This window comes from Pseudopipra pipra, chromosome 13 (genome assembly GCF_036250125.1).
Source record: "Pseudopipra pipra isolate bDixPip1 chromosome 13, bDixPip1.hap1, whole genome shotgun sequence".
NCBI lineage: Eukaryota > Metazoa > Chordata > Aves > Passeriformes > Pipridae > Pseudopipra > Pseudopipra pipra.
This window is the reverse complement of record NC_087561.1, coordinates 18,958,494-18,974,510: the sequence shown is the minus strand read 5'-3', so window position 1 is coordinate 18,974,510 and position 16,017 is coordinate 18,958,494. Positions and strand designations below refer to the sequence as shown.

Sequence of the window (16,017 nt, the reverse complement as noted above, 5' to 3'; positions counted from 1 at the left end):
GAACTGACTCGGCACTTACCTTTAGCTGTGTGTCATCCTGAGTTTTCCCTTCATCAGCCTGTTTATACTAAGCTGCCCAGAGGTTCTCACTGTGGGTTTTAGCAGCTCTGTGGTCTATAGTATGATCATGACAAATTCTATCAGTCGCATTTGTCTGTAATTGTACTTGTCTTTCCTGATTTGTGCTCTCATATATTACCTGCTCCCCTTCTAACTTATTTAGGCCCCTTTATGTTCCTCTCTGTGGAATTTACAGCTGCACAATCTGATGTTTTATATGCTGCTTGCCTTATTTTCCAGTGCTGTTTTATCTTTTTTAAAGTGAAATCCACACAGACATTGCCATTCATTTCAAGCACCTTCCTATATAAAATCTGATCTTCTGGGAATGGGTTTTGTTTGCTATTTAAACATATAGGTTTAGAAATGGGGTAAAAGAAACTAGAATTGATTGACTTCATTATTTTTTTGAATCTTTTGGTACTTCCTGACAAGACAACCCTTCAAGTCTCCTTATTCTCTCACATCCATTTTGTCTTAAGGCAGCCTTTCTGTTGGAGATCTAGTAATGGTGAATGGATTGCTGTTCCAGCTTTCTCTTCCCCTAAACTTCCTGGGAACAGTATACAGAGAGACAAGACAAGCACTTATAGATATGAATACCTTGTTTACACTTCTCAGTGTAGATACCAAAATTAAAGTAAGTAGTAGCTTATTTTCCTAAAATATCTGGGTATTTAATAGGGCTGTTTGTGGCAATGCCATCATTTCATCCCATTTTCTTACCTTCCAGGTTTAATTTCTATTCATGAATGAGTAGTTTTGTGTAAGGATGCTGTTCTGCTTCCTCTTTAGGTGCAGTTACTGCAATAGCAGTTGAGTATTTTTCCTGCAGAGAAGCAAAAGTTGTTTCATGGAAGCTGTGTTTGTATTGAGATTTTTTTTTTATTTAAGTATTCATGCCTCGTGCTTGAATTTTTATTGGTAATTAATGATGCAGAATTTATTATTGCAAAAGAAGTTGTGAGGCAGAGTGTTCACAGCAGAAATTTTTGCCTCCTTTGGGGGAAAGGGTGAGCGAACCAATGTCACTTGTGCAGCAAATGATAATTATATTCCACATATCCAAGCTGGAGTGGCTGTTTGCCTTTTTCTGAGCTGGGAATGGACTGTTGAATCATTGGAGATAGTTTCTGGGCAGCAGATAAGGTGGAACTCTTCTTTTAACAGGACAAAGAGCTGGCTCCCCCCCTGCAGATCACCCCCCAGACTGCTGCCATCGCCTTTGATAATGTGCATTTCGAGTACCTTGAGGGGCAGAAAGTCCTTTCTGGAGTGTCCTTTGAAGTCCCTGCAGGAAAGAAAGTGGCCATTGTAGGAGGTAGTGGGTCAGGGTGGGTAAATGGACTAAATATGCCAATCAATGCAGAATTTAGTTTCTTAAACACAGTGCTTCTTGTGTTTGCTTTTTATAATTTTTGTTTGTGACATCAATTCCAGTTGGAGATTGTAAATGGCAAGCCAGAATGTAACATTAACTTCAATTCTTTTCAATTCCAGGAAAAGCACAATTGTGAGATTATTATTTCGTTTCTATGAACCTCAGAAAGGAAATATTTATGTTGCTGGACAGAACATCCAAGATGTCAGTTTGGAAAGTCTGAGAAAGGCAATAGGAGTTGTACCTCAGGTATTACATGTTTCCTTCTCCCCAGCAGTCCATTGCAATAGTAATTCTCAGTGTTCTGGTGCTGTGGTTCATTGGAGGTCAATCCTAATGCAGTGGTGTTGTCTTAATTCCTTTGAAAGTCACCATGCCTGTTTTTTTTTTCCCCAGGAAATATTATATTTTTATGTGCATCATCATATAGATCCAATTTCTGAAATGTGTTTAAGCCTCCCCATGAGAAACTGCTTCCAGCTTTAAGTGATTTAGCTTTATAGTTGATTACCACCCATAATGAGTTAGCAAAGTGGTGAAACTATGCATGACATACATATTTAGGACACAAAATGTATTAATCCCATTTTTGGGGAAAGAAATTCCCCCAAACCCTTTAACATTCAGGCTTTGTAGAAAAATATAAGCTGTTCTGTATTGATTTCTTTCATAGTTTGGGGACAGTTTTGTCATGGTTTCTTATTTGAAATGTTCTTTCCACCCCTGCAGGATGCTGTTCTCTTCCATAACACCATCTACTACAACCTGCTCTACGGCAACACCGGGGCCAGCCCCGAGGAGGTGCACAGGGTGGCCAGGCTGGCAGGGATCCACGAGGCCATCCTGAGGATGCCCAATGGATACAACACCCAGGTCGGGGAGCGAGGCCTCAAACTCTCAGGTAGCATCTCAAACACACAAGTTTTTTATATCCCTTTTGCTGCCCCAAAGTTTGATGCAGAGTTTATTCCTCAGTCAGACTTGCTTTTAGCTTATTTACCTTATGATACAGAATCATTAGTGTTGGAAAAGACCTCCAAGATCATCAAGTCCACCCTTTGATTAAATCCCACCATGCCCACTGAACCGTAGTGCCAAGTGCCACGTCCACTCGCTTTTTGAATGCTTCCAGGGGTGGTGACTCCACTGTTGCCCTGGGCAGCTTGTGCCAATGTTTGACCACTCTTTCAGTGAAGGTTTCCCTGATATCCAACCTGAGCCTCCCCTGGCACAGCTGGAGGCCGTTCCCTCTCCTCCTGTCCCTTGTTCCCTGGGAGCAGAGCCCGACCCCCCCCACGTCTCCCTCTCCTGTCAGGGAGTTGCAGAGCCAGAAGGTCCCCCTTGAGCCTCCTTTTCTCCAGGCTGAGCCCCCCCAGCTCCCTCAGCTGCTCCAGCCCCTTCCCCAGCTCTGTTCCCTTCTCTGGACGTGCTCCAGCCCCTCAATGTCCTCATAGTGAGGGGCCCAAAAAACATAACTATAAAGGCTAAATATTAATACGAAGATCCACGGTGTAAGGCAGCTGGAGTTTGCAAGCTATTTAAAGGAGTGTATTTTCAGGGGATATTGTTGTGTGAGATGATATGTAAGCATGGATATGCATCTATGTAAAAATGCTCTGTCTCATAATCTGGCTAGTGGCATAAAAGGGGGAACTTTCTGTGTGTGTGCCTTGAGCCCTGTTCATGCTGAAGGGCAGGAGCAGAGGGTGCAGGGGGTGCAGCAGAAGTCCTGCCTGGTGCAGGGACAGCTCTGTGTGGTGTTTCTTACTCTGCAGCTGCTGCAATCAGAAGTCCTGGTCTCTTTGTAACAGCAGATCAGAGTTACAGCCTGTCCCCAGAACAGTGTGCATGGCAGCTGAAGGGGAATACAGGGAAGGGGACAGGGGAAATAAGAGATGTGAAGTACAAATCTGGGTGAGGGAAGAGAAAGATACAAAATAGGTACTGGCAGAACTGGAGAGAATGTGATGCCTGTCTTCCCACACTAGTAATTTCTAGAAAGAGGATTTGACTAACAATAGATTTGAAATGTCTTGGTGTTTGTAAAAGCATAGAATGGTTTGTGTTGAAGGGGACCTTCTAAAAATCATCTAGACCAACCCCCCTGCTTTGAGCAGGGACTAGATCAGGTTGCTCAAAGCCTTAACCTTGTGTTGAGGTTTAGATTAGATTTTAGGGAAAATTTCTTCACCCAAAGGGTTGTCCAAGCCTGGCACAGCTGCCCAGGGCAGTGGCAGAGTCCCCACCCCTGAGGGGATTTAAAAGTTGTGTGGATGTGGCACTGGGGACGTGGCCTTCCAGTGCTGGGGGAATGGTTGGACTCAGTGGGCTCAGAGGGCTTTTCCAACCTGGACAGTTCCATGATTCAATGTCCCATCCTAAATCTGGAGCACTGTGTGTGGGTATGTCAGAGCTCCCTTCTGACCTCGAGACTCCTGTAACGGAGCCTGTCTGAAAATGGGTTCTGCCTTTACTCCATCCTTCATTTTGTGCTGCCACTGTGATGGTCATAAACACCCATCTGCCAGTGCTTCAACAAAAGTGTGTTTAGAAAGTGAAAGGAAGTGTGGAAATGTGTTCTTTTCCTGCTTTATTTGTATTTAAGGAAAATAAGAGTATGTAAAATACTTAGGAGAAAGACAATGGAATTCCTTGGGGACAGAAAAAGAGCTTAGAGTGAGTATCTGCCACTGAAACAGCAGCTTCACTTTCTTATTTTGAGCAGTTAGATGAGCATTGGCAAATAACAGTAGTAACCAAGCTTCAGGAATGTGTGCAGTCAGGCTGCAGGAGTCCTGGGCTAGTGCTCTCAGGAGGGGTTAAGCTGTTCTGAGGATTGGAGATACCAAATGAAAATGTTTGAGGTCCTTCAGTAGCTCTGTAAAAATATGGCATCTGTTACTTGGAATCTCTAGTTTTCTGAATAGTAGAATGACTCCCTAAATTCCTATAAAAGTTTAATTTCTATTCCTATAAAGGATTAATTTCTGCATCTGGTTTGTTGTTCTTGGGGGGTTTTTAAGTTGGTTGAGGCTTCGTATACTTCTGGTCTAAGGAAAGCACAAAGTCCTGATTTATGTCTTGTTTTTAAACAGTATTTTGTGGCAGAAATAGTGGGGGTGAAAGACCTGTGAATTGAAGGGTCCTCTTTGAAATCCAGGTGTTTTATGTGCATGATGGAAAACCAAGGTTTTAGTTGCATTTAGTGCAGTTCCTAGTGGTCTCAGTGATTGATTCATTAACAGTACAGAGTGAAAACCAAATTGTTTGGGCTTTTCCAAGTAGAATCCATATCAGTGTTTTCTAATAGATTTGTGATAGACAGAGCCAAACCCCTGCCTCCATGAATGGAACTGTTAATGTGCTGCTGTCCTGAGTGTGAATGGGGAAGAGCATGAAATAAGGATGTGCTACAAATGAAAGGGGTTTTGTTGTTGCAGTATGTCTTTCAAACATGGATATTGTCAAGCTGTGAGTTCTGAACATGCTGTAAAGGAGAGAGAGGAAGAGCACATTAAAATAGACTGAGTAAATTGTACAGTTCTAATTGCTCTGAGTTCTGCCAAAGACAGTCTAAAATGTGAACTGCAGCATTTCCATCAGCCCTTTAAATGGTTTATGAAAGCATGTTCTCTCCTGTAGGAATGGAACATTAACAAGGATATAATGGTATTAAATGGAATGTTTTGAAGTCTTGAGTAAAACAAAGGAGGACAAGTGCACAAATGTGACGTGTATGCATCGCATACCAAATGTTTAGCAGATTTTAAGTTCTCAAATGCACCTGTTTTCCTGTCTGTAAAAGTTGCCCCGAGTTATTCTTGAGTAGATGTTGGCTGTAAGAATTTTGAAGGAAGGGAAACTAGTCTGAAACTGGGTTACACCAGAAACCAACAGGCTGTAGAGTGCAGACTGAAGGTGGTTTCCAGTACCACACTAACTGTGTTCTTGAATGACATTTACCATCGTGGAGTGCAAAGTTAGATAAATATCAAGGAGAGACCTGAAAGACACAATGTGTGAGCAAGATGCATGAAATGCAGTGCAGCAGCATGGACAGAGCACTGGTGGTTTGGGAGAGGAAACAGGGTTTGTGTGTGCAGAGTTACTGGATGGGGCAGAGCTCAGGCCAGGGAAAAGGGCTCCTGCTCCAGGTGTACAGAGTGACCAGCTGTACAGCACTGGTACTGACCTAGGCCAGGCTCCTGCCTTAGAGCAGATACAAAATAGTTCTCTGTCCTTTTCCAGAAGGATAAGCAATCCTGAATCACCAGGGAGCAGGAACTTGTGTGGTATCTTATGTAACATGTCAGGCCTTTGTCAGCAGTAACTATGATGTCTATTAAAAAAAAGAAAAAACCCAAGAACCAACCCTCAAAAGTCACATCTGCTGTTGAATTTACACCGTCACAATTCTAACTTTTTTTTTTTTTCTTTTTTCCCCCTCTTCCCCCTCATTCAGGTGGAGAAAAACAAAGAGTTGCAATTGCTAGAGCAATGTTAAAGGACCCACATATTTTTCTCTATGATGAAGCCACATCATCTTTAGATTCAATTACAGAAGAGGTAAATTGGGATAAAAAATTCTAAAATTTAAGTGGTGCAATGGTGTCTGATTCCAATACTTTTTCCCTGTTGTTTTCCTCCCAGAAAGAATTCTGTTCTTTTTGCCAAATTGCTGTCAAGTGTTTTCTCAGTAGTATTAAGAGATCCTGTGTCTAAGCCATTGTCCTAAAGACCAGAGCAGAGATGCTTAGTGTGTCTACTGGAGACACAGTGAGGGGTATCAGCTGTCTCTGGGATATTTTCTTGTACACTCTGGAGGTCCCCTTCACCTTTACACATTCATCCCTTGAAACTGGTGCAAATACCTCAGGTGGTCTTAAAGTGTGAAGCTTTCCAATCCACTTGAAAAGGTGTTTAGATGACATCTAGCTTCCTTTAAAAATGTCTTATAAATAATTGTGACATAATGCAGGACAGAAAACCTCTTGTTTGTTGTGCAGCATCTTTCTGAGATGCAGATCAGATAGGTGTGACCTGCAGTGCTGGTGTTCATTTCCCAGGAAGAGCTGTGACATGGATGTTGTGACACTGTGACAGGAACTGCATCAAGGCTTCATAACAACATCTTAGTTTAAGCACAAAACCCTCAGCCCCAGCAGTAATTTCCTGAACTAATGTCATCAAGGAGTAGAGCTAAGATGTGGCTGTGTTCACTTATGCAGATTATTGAGTGAATTTATTGACCTGTACTCACTACATTACTTTCATTTTCCAGATACAAAGAAATCAGAGTATGAACTGTATATCCATATAGCACAGCACTGAAATGTAGCACAGCTCCCTCGTGGACCAGCAATGTCCATAACACAGTTCTGCAGAACAGCACGTGGACTCTTTCTCTTGTTTTCCTCTATCTATTGCAAGAGTCGTAAGCAAAGCTGAAAATTTCACAGCAGAAATGCACTTGAAAGGCAGCAAATGCAAGTGAGCCCTTTCCACAAGACTGTGCCTGGAAATAGAAATGTTTTCTGACAAAAAAGAAAGTTTTCAGGGAACTGAGGAGGACACTTCACTGACGATAGTGAGGGCACAAATTCCCAGTCAGTGCTCCTTGCAGAGGAATGTGGTTTGGGAAGATAGCAGAGTGCTCACTGCATAGATAGATGATTCCCAGGATTACTTTAACTTTATATTCCACCTTGGCATGACATTGAGGGGGATTTTTTCCTTTAACTTTCATTGGAAAGTATTATGATGATGATGATGATGATGATGATGATGATGATGATGATGATGATGATGATGAGTTATTTTCAGATGCTTTTACTGCTGTTTGTTGCTTGTGTACCATGCTCCATGAGAAGGTTTTCCTGAAATCTAGTGACCTGTCTCTTCCTTTGTCCCTGGGGATAGCTGTGTTTTTCTGTGAATACAAGCTTTTTTTTTTTTTTTTTGCAGTTTGAGGCTTTATCAGAACCAAGATATTTCATGCTTGGGACTCTTCTGTTTCTTTGGTAGATGCTTGTGGCTGTTTGTTATTATGAAGCTGTAGCAGTACCAGAAGTGTTTCTCAAAACTTATTTACAGTAATTTGCATATCTCCAGCAGCATTTTATTTCTCCTCATGCCACCCAGGAGTGTATAAGAGTTTGTCTGTGTTCCCATCTTGCAGAACATTCTCAAGGCCATGAGGGCCATGGTGAAGCACCGCACGTCCATTTTCATTGCTCACAGGTTGTCCACGGTGGTGGATGCCGACGAGATCATCGTGCTGGATCAGGTGAGGGATCCCCTGGGGTGTGGGGCTTCCACAGCCAGGCAGTGTTTGCTTTAGGAACTCTCTGTGTCCAGTTTGAATTATCACACTCCCACTGAGGTGCTGAAAGCTCTTTCTTTGGAAGTGAGCCATGTTGGAAAGTTCTAGCTCAAGCTTGGCTTTTTATACGTTTCTGTTCACAAACTTGCACGTGTGACTCTCTCATATGTTGTTATTTTTTATGGCTCACTGTTGCACGGTTTTGATCTAATTTATTACATGCTTCTGTCAGATGAATTTATTAAAGTGTTCCCCCAATTTATGCTTCACTCTCGTTGCTCAGTGAGCGTCTATTTTTCACATACATCCATTTTTTTATTTCAATGGAAAGAGACAGGACAGCATGTTCTGTTTCCATGCAGATAGAACGACTGCAGGATTGTTCAACCTAATTATGTTATAAATCTGAGCACCATTCTCTGTTGTACCTGTAGAAAAATGTGATTATTCCCTTTCTCTTCTAAGAAAAAAACAATAAATTTTAACATTTAATTTGCTAATACCACTATTGAGCTGTTACCTCATGCTCAGTGTGTCCAAAGTCCATTTTCTTCTCCATTACCTATACCTGGCAAGAGATTTAAAATAAACAAATGTCCTTATGATAACTTCATAATTACTCTTTTAACTGATAATGCTGAAAGTACAATGCTCTAATCTGCTGATAATAGATGTTAAATTTATCTTTGCATTCATTTTTATCAGTTGCTATTTATATGCTTGTGATCATAGGTGTATTTAGTGACTTAAAATACACATCTAAAAGCAAATAAATTATTCCTACAGTACATTCAGTGGTTTCATGGGGAATTAGAACAAACTCTTATGAAATGGTGACATTCGTGACTATTTTTGCTACACAAATCTCAGCTTTATATGAATCTCAGAATGAAGTAGTGGAATAAATCACTTGCAGTGCTCCATGGAGTTTTTATTCAGTTTTGATCTGCTTTGTTTTTTCAGCTTTTGCTGAAAATCCTTTCCTAAGGTGTATCCCTTATCCAACTGCATGTTAAAACATCTTGCAAGTGTTTTTAATGTGTCACAAGGCGATCTGCAGCTTTTTGTTTTCCACGCAAGTTTTCACAGCTTGCTAAGAGTGTGTTTTGTGTTAGAGTGTAACTGTTACATTAAAAATGAAAGCACAGCCTCCAACTGTAAAAGAGCTGGGGTGCTGCCTTTCCTGAGGGCTGCTGGTGGCACTGGGGATGGGGCAGGCAGTGCCTCCTGCCAGCCCTGCAGCACTGACCTGGGGCAGCCACAGAGAGAGGCTCAGGAGCAGGGAGGAGACAGGAGGTCGGGACTGGTTTTGCTTAGCCATGGCAATCATGGAATCACAACTCCAGCACCTTTGCTGAGGTAAAACCAGCATCATTCCTGAGTGAGTAAACAACATAGTAATGATGCAGATCTAAACACTGTGGGGCTGAACAGAGAAGGTGCATTTTTGATGACTGGTCAAGAGTTATTAAAAAAAGCACCACAATTCAAAAGCCTGGTCTCTACTACAATGAGCTCCACATTAACCCCTTGAAGGTTTTAAGTAAATTCTGCAGTTCTGTTGATCACATTTTTTGTTCAGATTCCACTGGCATAACTACTAATGGAAGTGCCAAGACCCACATTTTTTCCCAACATATCCATCAGCAGCTGTCACAAGGAGGTAGATTTAATTGTAGATCAGAATTTAGAATAACATCAAATCCACATAGTTGTCTGTATAATTCTGTCCTTTACCAGAAGAAAGAGTAGCTAGAGAACAAATACATTAGTTTAATTTGAAGTCAGTGAATGTGTCTCTCAAAGTGAAAAGATCAGTCTGGTTTTTTGAAGAGTGGTGGTGTTTCTCTGTCTGTAAGGTTGGAGTTTCCTTGAGTTCTCCTCTCCAGCTCTTCCTTCCCATTTCCACAGTGATAGTCAATAAATCATCTTTCCCTTGAGAACAGCCCAGATGAACTGAACTGCTGAGGCCATTGTCGTGGTGGCCATTGCAGGGGCACAGGAGGACCCATAAAAGCACAGTTTACACTAATTGTTTCCAGGATTTGATTTTAAATGTGCTTCGCTTGTCTAGTACAAATCCCTCTCTCTTTGCTCTTTTTTTTAGCCTCTTCCCATGTGTTTGTTACTGAGCTAAAACAGATAGGTGTTTGTTTTGGTACATCCGTGTGGCTTTTGCACCTTGCTCCTCATATAGAGGTCCCTGTTTACTTTAGGTAGCTCTTCTGTTTTAGATAGTAAAAGTTTCCATGCTGGTGGGCTTTAAATTTTGCCCAGATGGACAAGAGGTACGTAGATTCCCATTTCTTTAAGTCTGGGAAGAGCACAGCTCCATGTTTTCAGTGTGATATGCTATTGAGTGAACTGTGCATTCAGTCTTGCCGTGCTGTCCCAAGCTCCTTGTCATTAATAACTGCTCCAATCTATACTGTGCAGTTGTGGTCCATGTGTTGGCGTGTTCCTAAAGATCTGGTAATGTGGATTCCTGACCTGCTCCTCGTTTTGCAGGGGAAGGTGGCGGAACGTGGCACACACACAGAGCTCCTCGCCAGTCCTGGCAACCTCTACTCTGAAATGTGGCACACACAGAGCAGCAAAGTGCTCCACAGTCACAGCAATCCCAGCTGGGAGGAGAGGAATAACCGGACATCCAAAGAGGAGGAGAGGAAGAAGCTAGAAGAAGAAATTATGAATAGCGTGAAAGGCTGTGGGAACTGTTCATGCTGAGAACGACCCTGGATCAGTCTTGTATAGCAGGTTAAAAATGCACAAGAATAGAGTGAAATGCAGCTCTTGTTTTTAAGTCAGCATTCAAAAACTTCTGGGGTTTGCAGTTTTTGGGTTTTACAGTTTCACAGAGGGACATAATTTCAACCAAAGGAGTTCTATTTTTGCATCTTTAGGAATCTGTAATATTCAGTGGCATTTGCAAGAGCTGGGCTTTTCAAAAACTTTAAACTTCCCAACTAAGAGTGTAATTTATGGCAATTTTTAGGTATTGGTAAATTCTCCTGGTAGTCGCTTGATGTGGATTATTAAATTGTAAACAGATTTGTCCTTGATTTACATTATTTGTCATCATTAATGGTTGATAAATATGTCATGTTTTAATTGTAATTGGGCTAATTTGAACTCATTTGCTAGTGAGGAAGATGCCATTTGAATTCTTCAGTGGTGGTCTGGTTTAAAATGTTCTTCCTCGTAAAGAATAAAAAAAGCCTCAACAAAACATTAGAGGCTTCTAGTAGCAAACTAAATATTGGAATTATCCATCTCACCCTTCAGAAGCACCTTTTGTATGGCACTATCAAGAAATGAATTGGTATCATTCTAAAGGAAAACTAATAGTATTTTTAAGTGAAAAATGAAAAAATCTGTGTTTAGGATTCTGTATCCTCAGCATCTGCTGTAGTAGTTGAGGCAGAAGGCAGTTGCTCTTTCTAATTCAGTCACGGTCTTAGGGAGCAATTAAGATTCAATAAAGACTTCCATAAATTTCTATTATCTCATTAATGTATGAGAAAATGACCTGGATAATGCTGAAAGCATTGCTATAATAATCTCCTCATTTCAACAGCCCAAACTTCTCCAGTGGCAGGAAACCTCAGTGTCTGGGATCTGCAGGACACTGTGGGTGTATTGGGTCTGGGGGGGGGGCTGCAGTGGGGGCTTCTGTGAGAAGGTGCCAGAAGCTTCCCCTGTGTCTGGCAGAGCCAATCCCAGACGGCTCCATGATGGACCCACTGCTGGCCAAGGCTGAGCTCACCAGCAATGGGATAACACACTGCTGGGATAATGTATTTGGGAAGGGAGGGAAAAGCTTGTAAGTGTAAGAGCAACTGCAGCTGGAGAGAAGAGTGGGAATATGTGAGAGCAACAGCCCTGCAGACACCAGGCTCAGGGAGGAAGGAGGGGAGGATGACCTCCAGGCAGTGGAGCAGAGATGCACCTGCAGCCCATGGAGGACCCCACACTGGAGCAGGAGGATTTGCCCAGCGGAGGCTGGGACCTCTTTGGAAGCCCATCCTGGAGCAGGGCCCTGGCAGGACATGTGATCCTATGGAAGACACGCACTGGAGCAGCCTGTGACTGAAGGACTGACCCCATGGCAAGCAGACACATGGGAAGGACACACTGGAGCAGGGGAGGAGAGTGAGGAGGAAGGAGCAGCAGAGCCAACGTGATGAACTGACCACAGCCTCCATTCCCTGTCCCCTGCACCACCTGCAAGGAGGTGGAGAATGTGGGAGTGAAGTTGGGCCCAGGAAGAAGGGAGGGGTGGGAGGACGGTGTTTTAAAATTTGGTTTCTTTTTCTCATTACCCAACTCAGACTTATAATTGGCAGTAAATTCAGTGAGTTTCCCTGAGTTGAGTGTTTTGCCCATGACAGTAATTGCTGGGTGATCTCTCCCTGTCCTTAACTCAGGAGCCTTTCTGTATGTTCCCTCTCCCTGCCCAGCTGAGGAGGGCAGGGATGGAGTGGGTTTGGTGGGCACTCAGTGTGCAGCCAGGGCCAGCCCACCACAACAGCACTCTATTTTTAGGCCATGTCTCTTCAGGGAAATTCACCATCTCTATTTAGCACAAGCTATTCTGGTGTAATTCTTCATGTTGAATTCAAGAATTAAAATCTTTCTCTTGGATGTTGAAAAATAACTGTTATTTCTGGGGAATTACACCAGTATAATTACACTGATGTAATTACGTTTGTAAATCAGATGCAAGGTTTCTCAGTGTGGGCACTAGGGAAGGGCTGAATTTGGTGCTTCTGGAAATTTAATTGCAAATAGCATTTATTTTTTTGTGTTATACCCTCCCCTGCAACTAAATATAGGAACAGTAACTTAAAAGGAGCAAAACCTTTGCTAGTTATTAATTTTCTCTCTTTTAAAATGATGGGTGAAAAAACCCAACCGGGCATCAGTCTGCAGTTAAAAATGATTTTAAAAGTGTACTTTAATTTTCAACCTTGGAGTGCAGAAGCAAAGTGAAGTCCTGTTAATGTAGTGGCAGTGCAGAATTCCAGCTTACAGCCTTCCCTTTATTTTCCCTAATGGTCTCCTGGTTTAGCTGACAGCAGTGAGGGGACTGTAAAGGTGCAATTATGTTCCAGCTGCCAGAAACAGCAAAAGTTTATTGAAACTACCCTGCAAGAACTCATTTTTGGAATTAACTAATCTGTCTGCTGTTCATGCAGCAGGGAACAGGCAAAGGTTGTAAATAGGAATATTTCAATCCTAAGACCTTTTTCTTCTGGCACAAGGACTAACAATGTCTCTGGTCTGAGAGATGCAGGGAAAGGTTTTTTCTCAGTGAACAGTTTTCCCTGTTGCAGGGCCTGGACATCCCAGCAGGTCCCTACAGAACACTCAGGATCAGGAATTGTCTGTGAGATGTCCGGAGCCAAAAGCTGTTTGATTGTGTTTGTGAGGGGCCGATTTCAGATGAAACCTGATGGATTTTATCACTGGGAATGGGCTTTGCAAGGACTCAGAGTGTCTTGGGCAGTACAGGTGTAGAATGAGGACTGTTTTCAGTTGGTAAGTGCCAGGAATGCTCAGGATTTGTCTAAACCTGTACGGGTTTGATGGAGCTCCGAGGCCATTGCCTGTCTCTGCCACCCTTCCGATGGCAGTGGATGTGCTGCAGCTCTGTCCAGCTTTAAGCAAACGGAATGACAGGAGGGAACTCTGAACAAAGGCATTTCCTAAAGCAAGGGGCTGCTCATACGGTAGAACATGTTTGTTAAAGAACTGCAGCGAGTTTCTGCAGATGACTGAAAACTTCCCGTGTTGTGGAGTTGCTGGATGAGCATTCCTGGCTTGGTGGTGGCTGTATTGGAGTGAATTGCTGTGGAGAAGCAGAAACAACACTTGGTGAGTCTCCTGTCTGCTACAAAGTCAAACGTCTGCTTTCTTTTTTTTTTTTTTAATTTTATTTTTATTTTGAATTTTTATTCCTGCACTATGACTCCAAAGTGCCACCATTGAAGCAGATGTTTGAAACACTGAATGGGAGAGCCATGGCTTTGGAGAAACTCACTGTGGCACACTGACCCTTGGGACAGTCTACGTGGCATCTCTTGGAAAAGCCTTACAGAGAAAACAGATTGATTTTGGAGCTCTCTCCCAGCCTCTGTGGATCTTGGTAATTCTGCTCCACTGTAAACTGGGACATCATTTTCTAAACAGCAGCTTTTCATATTCTGGACTTGTAGTTGGTTGTTTTTCAAAATTCAAGTAATCTACTCCCATTATAAAATCTTTATCTGCAGTTTTAGTGTGGAAAAGCCATATAATTTTTTTTCCTTCATTTTCTGTTTTTAAAGGAAATGTGTTTATGGAAAATGGACATTAAAAAGGGGCTGCTTCTTGCAGTGTGTTAACTGTGAACTTACAGAATTCAATTCTAATTTCCACGTAAGAACTTACTAGACACGGGATATGAAGTCACAACAAACAACATTTTGGCTATTTTAACCTCAAAGTTAGAAAACTTAATGAGTGATTTGTGGGCGGGTTGTTGTGCTTTTTCCAAATGGATGTTCACAATTTGCTCCTTGCAGATGATCCCTCAGGTTATCTCAGCTGTTCTGTTCCATGGAGTATTAGTTACCTACATCTCAACACTGAGATTTTAAATGGTGTTCAAGTTTCTTTTTAGAATGGAAGTGTATAATTTACATTGTACAGGAAGATGACAGAACAACACAGAAAGCTCAGTTGAGATCAGACTGTGTAACCCTTCTGCTGGAACACTCCTTACTCTGACTCCTGTCCTTCATCTGTGTATAGATAATGCTTAGTAAATAAAGGATTTATCTTTGTGAATAGAAATGGGTGTCCTGTCACAATGGCTCTGTGGCTTTGCTGCAATTCCCAGAGAAAACAGTCACTCGCTGCTGTGGAATGTGGGTCTTAGTACCAGCAGCTGTTTGTGGTGCTTGGTGGTGCTGCTGGGGCTGGTAACCACGCACAGGGGTGTGGGGTGGCACAAGGGGACTGAATTCCAGGTGATCCATCAGAAAGGGAAGTTCACAGAGTGCACCTGAGTTCTGCTCCCACTCAGCTTTTCCGTCCCCTGCACTGTGTGTGTGGCACTGTAAGAACAGGAGAAGGGCTCGTGTTTCTGCATCACACTGATGGGAATGAACATACTCGAGAGAAGCTTGACTGTTTCTTACTGTAAACACTATTTTTATAAATGTAAACTCTCAACTTGTGATCAGTAGAAATAGAGCAGTTCTCAGAATCTACTTGAGCCCTTGACATGACATTGTCTGTAATCACTGCCTGGGTTTCTGCTTTAAGCAGCTCAAACTCAAAGCAGAAAGCAAGAAATGCTGCTATTATTATTAACTATCTACATGTAATGTTGATCATTCTTCTAGGGCACTGCACTGTATTTGATTTGAGCTACAACAGCCACAGGTCCTGCTGTCATCATGTACAGGGGATGGTATGTCTGGGATAGATGGCTGGCTGGATGGATGGATGGATGTAAGATCCTTGAGCAGCCTGGGGTTTTTCAAGTCTGACTGGATGAACTCCCAGCTGTTGTCTCTAAGAGTTCATTTGCTCTGTCTTTAAATCTTGAAGTGATACTGCAGGAATGCTCCATAAATGTTACTGACAAAACAAGTCATTGATTTTTAAGGGGAAAGAGCTGTAATAGGAATATATTTGGGGCTTTTTCTTCATGTATACCTGTAACTTCTGTTAGTGCTAATTTGAATTGCATGTCTGCATCAAGGAAAACAGTAATTGCAAATCCAGCTTTTGGTAATCTTCACCTAAGTTAGGAATAACCCTGAGGTTACTATGCTCGTTGAACATCCCATTGGTGCTCAAACAGTGGGTGCAGAAATGACAATTCACTATTCTGTGGATTATGTGCTGCTTCCCAGACAAAACTTGCCAGTTATGTTTATTTTGGTGCACTGAGCATCTGAACTGTCTTCCCAACCTTTAGTCCTGGGATCTGCTGGAGCTCATCATTTCAGCTTTGCACAGGACGGGAGGTTTGGTGGCACTGCAGGAGGGTTGGTGGCACTGGATGCTTTCTTACAGCACACTGAGGAGTTTGTTGTGATTCTGGGAAGGAGCCAGGGCATTCTTTTAAAACAATAACTGCATGGGTTTTGAAGTGTTGTGATGTGGCAGTGCTGCAGTGTATAGGTGTTTTATTAGTGGAATGGCCATGTCATTGATGGAATACTGGAGGTGGTAAATCGTAAATAATATATTAATGTCT

The 16,017-nt window shown here is 42.3% G+C and overlaps 1 protein-coding gene across 2 annotated transcripts in view; it reads left to right on the top strand.

Moving 5' to 3' along the window:
* ABCB7 (ATP binding cassette subfamily B member 7) overlaps window positions 1-14,600 on the top strand; it is a 41,171-nt gene extending 26,571 nt beyond the window's left edge. The window contains exons 10-17 of one of the 2 annotated variants that reach the window (XR_010434132.1): window positions 543-700; window positions 1,231-1,394; window positions 1,561-1,690; window positions 2,171-2,342; window positions 5,904-6,007; window positions 7,620-7,727; window positions 10,272-13,640; window positions 13,743-14,600. Coding sequence is in view for 1 of the 2 variants with exons in the window: in XM_064670241.1 (XP_064526311.1) it covers window positions 543-700; window positions 1,231-1,394; window positions 1,561-1,690; window positions 2,171-2,342; window positions 5,904-6,007; window positions 7,620-7,727; window positions 10,272-10,490 (1,055 nt within the window). In the remaining variant the exon portion in view is untranslated. Of the gene's footprint in view, window positions 1-542; window positions 701-1,230; window positions 1,395-1,560; window positions 1,691-2,170; window positions 2,343-5,903; window positions 6,008-7,619; window positions 7,728-10,271 lie in introns of both variants that reach the window. The other variant, XM_064670241.1, reaches the window with a different exon arrangement.
* The last annotated feature ends 1,417 nt before the right edge of the window (window positions 14,601-16,017 follow it).